We start from the raw sequence: 7288 nt of genomic DNA, 5'->3' as shown, positions 1-7288 counted from the left end.
TGAAGACAGGATCCCACTCTGTCACCTAGGCTGGAATACAGTGATATGATCATAGCTCACTGTAATCTCAAACTCCTGGGCTCAAGCAATCTTCCTGCCTCATCCTCCCAAGTAGTTGGGACTACATGTGTAAGCCACCATGCTGAAGAATATTTTATTTCTACCACTTAATTAAAAAAAATTTTTTTGTAGAAAAGGGGTTTTGCTATGTTGTCCAGGCTGGTCTCAAACTCAAGTGATCCTCCCTTCTCAACCTCCCAAAGGTGCTATGATTATAGGCATGAGCCAACATGCCTGGCCCCACAGAGAGTTTTAAATATTCCAAGAATGGAGTGGATATTTAGTCAATTAAGAGCTTTGTTATATGTGTTAAACAATTAAGAAAATGAATTTCAAAATATAGAACTGTTTTTCCTTAAGCAGCAATTGTGGACCATAACTTTCTTGAAACACACAATCCTATCCCAGATTCCCTTAAAGGAAAATGACCTCATTTATTTATTTTTCTCAAAAAATTGACATTGTCTCAGTCAAATTTCCTTCATCTTTTCCAGTTTATCAGTAGCTGTCATCATAATCTATTCACTAAATTTTTCTGTGTCTTCACTGTTGGTCTCCTCCTTTTTGTCTCCTTTTCTTCTAAAAGTAATGCCTCTTCTTGAATAGGAGCAATTGAAAAAAAGAAACTAAAAGAAATAAAAGTAATACCTCTTCCTAGGCTCTAGGTCCCAACTTATATTACTTTTTTCTGGAGTTTGCTTCCTCAGTTGTCTCCACTTTTGTTTCCTCCTCTTTTACTCAACTGCCTGTAAACATACAGGACTCTCCTATCTTTAAAAACAACAATAATAAAAGTACCCTACTTGTCTTTGCTACCTCTGTAAACTAGGTTCTGTCTTTTCTCTCCTTGCCTTCTACTACTAGCGATTGGTCACAGGTTCAGAGGGGCTGTCATACTCACAGACACAACAGACTTTAGCACAGTAGCTTTGTAGAACAATAAGCACAGGAAATATTGTCCAGCAAGTACAGCACATATTTTTTGGCTTCCCTTATCCTTATGGAGGGTATGCACAATTGTCTGGAGATGGGATTAAAGTATGTATTTTTCATCTTGACATTTCTGAAACCTTCTGAAGTCATCTGCATTTAATATCTTCACTCTTTAGTGCCTAATACTTTCTTAGAGTCTGGAATCAGCCCTTACTAATTGACGAGAACTACATTTAGAAAAAATCTCAAAGGATCCATTTAGTAGCCAAATTTAGAAGTCCTTTCTTAGTCTCCATCTTCCTTGAATTGTCTGTAGCATTGTATTCTGTTGAATACCTTAATCTTCTTAAAACGTTCTTTCCTATGATTTTCATAAACCTGTATTATCCTAGTATTTCCATTATCAATTACCCATTTCAATCAATGATTGCCTTTTTGCAATACCTTTTGCCTGCTAAACAAGACATCCCCCAATATTCTCTTCTCTTCTGTTACGGAAAAATGTTTTCACAAATATTTCTTTCTAGTTGTTTGTGATTCTTTTCGTTGTCCTCTTAGGGCAATTAGTTTGTATCATTTACATGGTACTTATGATTTTTTACTTTGCATGTATGTGTGTGTATATTGTATTCTTTTCTCTTTTATTTCTACCATTTAATTAAAACCTCATAGGAATGACTCTCCTAAGCTATAGTATCACTTCTGTTTGTGTGCCAGACATTCCTCCTCAGTTCTTACTTACACTTATATTTCTAACTCAGAATATTTTAAATTGATTTGTTATCATTTCCTTTTGTTTCCAACTTGCATTTTCTTATCTTCCCTTCTTCTGTTAATGACACTACTGTTAATATATTCATCCATATGGGAAATCTCAGAGCCACTGTATTCTGTGTGTTCAATATTAACAGATGCTTTGACAGGGGAAAAAAGTTCTGAGTTCATGTAAGATTGGGAAATGACAATTAGGTTGAAAAAAATCAAAGAGGGTTTTTTTTTAAGCTACTACACTTCTAAAACCCTTTAATTAGTCATTATGCTAATTTCTAAGAAGGATGTCCCCCCAAATCTATTTGACCATGGAGTTCCCTTTTCAAGATAAAATCAGTGTAAGAAACACTGTTGTAAGAAATTTACCTTTGACTCTTCTGTCTTAGTGCCATACTCACCTGGATTTGATTCTTCTTTGGCCCAAAGTTATTTTATAATCTTAACTTATTTTCTATGTGTTCAATTTTTTTCTATCATGACTGTCTCACCCTAGTTCAAATCCTTATTACCTTACACCTTTATAGTATAATTTTCCTATTGGTTTCCTTGTGTCCTAACTTCATCCTCTCTGATCTATCTTTGGTGATACAAATTAATTACTTTTTAATTTTTAAAATTTTTTTTATTTTTGGTAGAGACAGGGTCTCACTATGTTGCCCAGGCTGGAGTACAGTGGTATCATAGCTCACTGCACCCTCAAACTCCTGGGCTCAAGTGATCCTGCTGCCTCAGCATCCTGAGTATCTAGGACTACAGGCATACACCACCACACCCAGCTAATTTTTAAATTTTTTTATAGAGATGGGGTCTCGCTATGTTGCCTAGGCTGGTCTTGAACTCCTGGCCTCAAAGTGATCCTCCCACTTCGGCCCCCCAAAGCTAGCCACCACATTTGGCAGTGATACACATTAATTCTTGAAGCAGTGTGTTGACTACATTGTTACCTTTCAGATGCTATCAGTGTATTCACATGACAATGCCAAGGCATATTTTCAGTTCAAATTCCATCCATAAATCCTTTGATTTATCTAGTTTTTAATCCTCTCTATTGCCTGAACAGAAGTCCTGTTTTCCCTTATTTTGGGGTTTATTCCATATTTCTGCTTAGAAGGCTACCTTTTCATCTTTCCCCATACTTAAATTTTACTATTATTTTAGTGCCTAAAGGTGCTTTCACAAGCATCTCTCCCCAAAGATTCTTTGTTTTTGCCCTCTAAGAGCAATCAGTTTGTACCATTGACATGGTACTTACAATTTTTCACTTTGATTGTCTAAGTATATATGTATATATCTTATATTTCCTACTGGTTTGCAGATCCAGTGGAGATGGCCCTAGTAATATATAGAACAATTTTGCACTCATATTTAGTAAATGTTTATTGAATGATGAGTAGTAAAGTAGACAACTTGTCAATTTACTTGAATTTTTATTTTCCTTTTAGGAAGAACTCTTACTTGTGGCTTATAAAGAATGTCACAAAGCTGTGATGAGGTGCAGTACAAGTTTCATATGTGGTAGCAAGACAGTAGTGCAATTGTGTGGTCATACTTTGGAAACTAAGTCCTACAGAGTATCTGAGGATCTTGTAAGCATACATCTGCCACTGTCTAGGACTCTTGCTGGTGAGTGTTTGTTTTTTGCTTATTGCATGTTTTCGTTAGCTCTGTTTTCTAGATATTCAAAGTAGTAGAATAATTTCTATTTTGTGCTCGGTATGTACAGACATAACTTAGGTCAGATACCACAGTTAAGGGCTGTCACTTCCTTCAAGGAACTATAGCCAGAACATCTATGTAAGGATGCTTGTTTACCTGGACCTTGTTTTATCTGGGTCAGCTTATATATCCTTATAGTATACACTTAAGGACTAACATGGTAACTCATTTCCCACCCAAATTTAAATATAAAATCTTGTTACTGGTTTTTAATCCCCTCCTCTCTGCCCAGTTTCACTAGTGTATTGTCTGTATCATTGTTCCTTTGCTACCAAAAGGAAGAAATCATAGATTTTCTTTAATGCAAATCTTTAATTTGCATTCCATGTAAATTGGCCCTTCATCTGTCACATTTTTTCTTTTTTAACAACTTTATTGAGGTGTATATTTTTATATTTTTAATTGTTGTAAAATATACGTAACAAAATTCACCATTTTAATCATTTTTAAGTGTACAGTTCAGTGGCATTAAACACATTCACATTGTTATGCAACCTTCAACACCATCCATCTCTAGTACTTTTTCATCTTTCAAAAATGAAACTTCCAAAATAAAATATTATAATATTATTATTGAATAACAGCTCCCTGTTTCCTCCTCCCCACAGTCCCTGGCAACCACCACTCTTAACTTTCTGTCTCTGTGAATTTGACTGCTCTAGGTACCTGGTATAAGTAGAAACATACAGATAGTATGTCCTTTTATTGACTGACTTATTTCACTTAGCAAAATGTCCTCAAGGTTTATGTTGCAGTATGCCTTAGAATTTCCTTCCTTTTTAAGGCTGAATAATACTCCATTGTATGTATATACCACATTTTGTTCATCCATTCATTCATTGATGGACACTTGGATTGCTTCTACCTTTTGGGTATTGTGAAAAATGCTGTTATGAACATGAACATACAAATATCTGTTCAAGTCCTCCTTTCAGTTTTTTTGGGTATATACTCAGATGTGGAATTTCAGGATCTGTGGGAATTCTTTGTTTAATTTTTTGAGGAACTACCGTACCATATTGTTTTATATAGTGGCTACACCATTTTACATTTCCACCAGCAGTGCACAAGAATTCCAGTTTCTCTGCATCCTTGCCAACACTTGTTGTGCCAATACTTGTTATTAATATTTTCTGATTTTTTGACAATAACTGTTCTAATGGGTGTCAAGTGGTATCTTATTGTGGTTTTGATTTGCATTTCCTCAATGATTAGTGGTTTTGAACATCTTTTCATATGCTTATTGGCTGTTTGTATATCTTCTTTGGAAAAATGTCTATTCAAATGCTTTGCCCATTTTTTAATGGAGTTTTTTTTTACTGTTCAGTTGTAGTTCTTTATATATTCTGGACAGAATTGCTTTTCAGATATATGATTTTCAGATATTTTTTCCCATCTGAGGGTTGCCCTTTTACCCTGTCGATAGTGTCCTTTGATACACAAGAGTTTTTGATATAATACAGTTTATCTATTTTTTCTTTTGTTGCCTGTATTTTTGGTGTCATATCCAAAAGCCATATCAAATCCAATGTTATGAAACCTTTTCCCTATGTTTTCTTTTAAGAGTTTTATAGTTTTAGCACCTTTGTTTAGGTCTTTGATCCATTTTAAGTTAATGTTTGTATATGGTATAATTGAAGTCATGTAATTTTATATTCTTCTATTTTTATTTTAAAGTATTTTAAAAATACTTAGATTAATTTTCACTTTTTTGATGCTTGGTTAAGAGCAGACTAAACATATTGTGAGAGACAGCATATTATTTTTATATAAGGTCTGAGTACACCTTTTACAGTGTAGGACTTTAAGTGTATTAGTAATATTGTTTCGAAATTAGAAATCAAAAGTCTGCATTCTAGAGTATCATTTCTGAACTCAGTAAACGTACATTTAAATCACATGACTTTTCAAACTTGATGAGTTAACTAGTCAGCAAACTGAATGGGTTTAATTGCTTTTTTTTCTCTTTTTCTTTTTAATTTTAGGTCTTCACGTGCGTTTAAGTAGGCTGGGTGCTGTTTCAAGACTGCATGAATTTGTGCCTCTTGTAAGTGACTCTACTAGTTACTGATTTGCTTATGTTCTATTTCTATACACCTCTTAGTTGATGGGAAGAAAGATATTTTGAAATCCACCTGAGTAATTCTTATTTAGTAATTTTACATCTATGTATAGTACATTGAAATCTGAATCACAGGGACTTAGAAGTCATCTACCTCAAGTCCTTCTGTTTTATAGATGAGACAGCTGGTGAATATGTAGTGTCATAACCTTAAAACACATCCAGTCCTTGTGAGAAATAATGAAATTGACCTCACTCTGTTTCAGGAGGACTTTCAAATAGAGGTACTGGTGGAATATCCATTGCGTTGTCTGGTATTGGTTGCCCAGGTTGTTGCTGAGATGTGGCGAAGAAATGGGCTCTCTCTCATTAGCCAGGTATGGCAGGGTCTAATATACCCATTTGTGAATGTGTTCATTTTATGATTTTTTTTCTTTTATATAGTTTTACCTTATATCCCTAGATTTTGCTGAGTATTTTCTTCTATTCTCTTGTATAAATTCTTAGAAATGAAAGTTCTAGGGGCCATATAGACATTTCTCCTTTTAACCTATTTACCATTTATTCCATTTGAATTATAAGAAGCTAGCGTGCTTAGGTGAAAGCCAGTAGTACCACCAGAAGCCTCCCCATTAGCATAGCTCTTTTCTGAAGATTACCTTACTTAGAGGCCTTTAGTCTTCCCACCATTTGTCTTAATCAAAGGCCACTGTATAATTTTTCCTTCTGTTTTACAGCAAATATGGAGAAGTGCTTTTCCTAAAAGGTGGGGAAGTAGGACTTTTAAAGTTACTGCTTGGAAGAGAAGTGGTGTTAATGATTGAGCATAGAAATTGGTTTACTTTTATTGAAGTAGATATTTTAAACTTGGGGGAAATAAATTATTTTGTTACACATATTGAGAATAATAACTAATATAGAGCATTTTTAACTCTGAAGTGTTTTCATGCCATATTTCTTCACTTCATCCTCACAATTCCCTTAAAATGATTCATAGATTTACAACATATTTTTTTGCCACTAAGGATTTCTAGGGGTTTCTAGATTAGAGAAAATTTTAAGAATAGGTTTTGTTGGAAATTTTGCTTGAAACAAAATAATTCTTTTAGTATCTGTTCTACCTTCTATTTTATAGGTGTTTTATTACCAAGATGTTAAGTGCAGAGAAGAAATGTATGATAAAGATATCATCATGCTTCAGGTACCTATTTAAATTGTTTATGATATTTAATCCTCTTATATTCCTTGTCATAAAAGAAGATACTGTAATTATTTTCAATTTAAATTTTCCTCACCATTCTGTGAACATGACATCATAAAAATTGAAGGGCCTACTAAATTATCTTCTGCAAACTTACTTTATCATTTTATGACAATCCTACAAGGGACAAAATGTTTCTCCATTTAATACACAAGAAATAAGATGATGAATTTCTTTCACAGATTGGTGCATCTCTAATGGATCCCAACAAGTTCTTGTTACTGGTACTTCAGAGGTATGAACTTGCTGATGCTTTTAGCAAGACCATATCTACAAAAGACCAGGTAAGCAGCAGAAACTGATATGTGAATTAATTCTAAAGGAAATATTATTGTTACTATTTTAGTCATATTTTAAAAGTTTGTTTCTTAATTATACATCCATAAATCACATGTAGCTTGCATATATTAATATATACACACACATATAATCTTTTTACTCTAGAAAAATTAGAATATATAGATTAACAAAGAGAAAAATAAACA

The 7288-nt window shown here is 33.7% G+C and overlaps 1 protein-coding gene across 1 annotated transcript in view; it reads left to right on the top strand.

Annotated features, from left to right (window-relative positions):
- The window catches only part of UBR1 (ubiquitin protein ligase E3 component n-recognin 1), a 129605-nt gene that overhangs the window by 52010 nt on the left and 70307 nt on the right, over positions 1-7288 (top strand). Inside the window, exons 14-18 of the mRNA XM_012649137.1 lie at positions 3207-3387; positions 5466-5527; positions 5809-5919; positions 6678-6743; positions 6986-7087. Of these exons, the coding sequence (XP_012504591.1) occupies positions 3207-3387; positions 5466-5527; positions 5809-5919; positions 6678-6743; positions 6986-7087 (522 nt within the window). The remainder of the gene's footprint in view (positions 1-3206; positions 3388-5465; positions 5528-5808; positions 5920-6677; positions 6744-6985; positions 7088-7288) is intronic.

This window comes from Propithecus coquereli, unplaced genomic scaffold (assembly GCF_000956105.1).
Source record: "Propithecus coquereli isolate 6110/MARCELLA unplaced genomic scaffold, Pcoq_1.0 Scaffold3, whole genome shotgun sequence".
Lineage (NCBI taxonomy): Eukaryota > Metazoa > Chordata > Mammalia > Primates > Indriidae > Propithecus > Propithecus coquereli.
The sequence above is the reverse complement of the archived record's forward strand: the minus strand, read 5'-3'. Positions and strand labels throughout refer to the sequence as shown.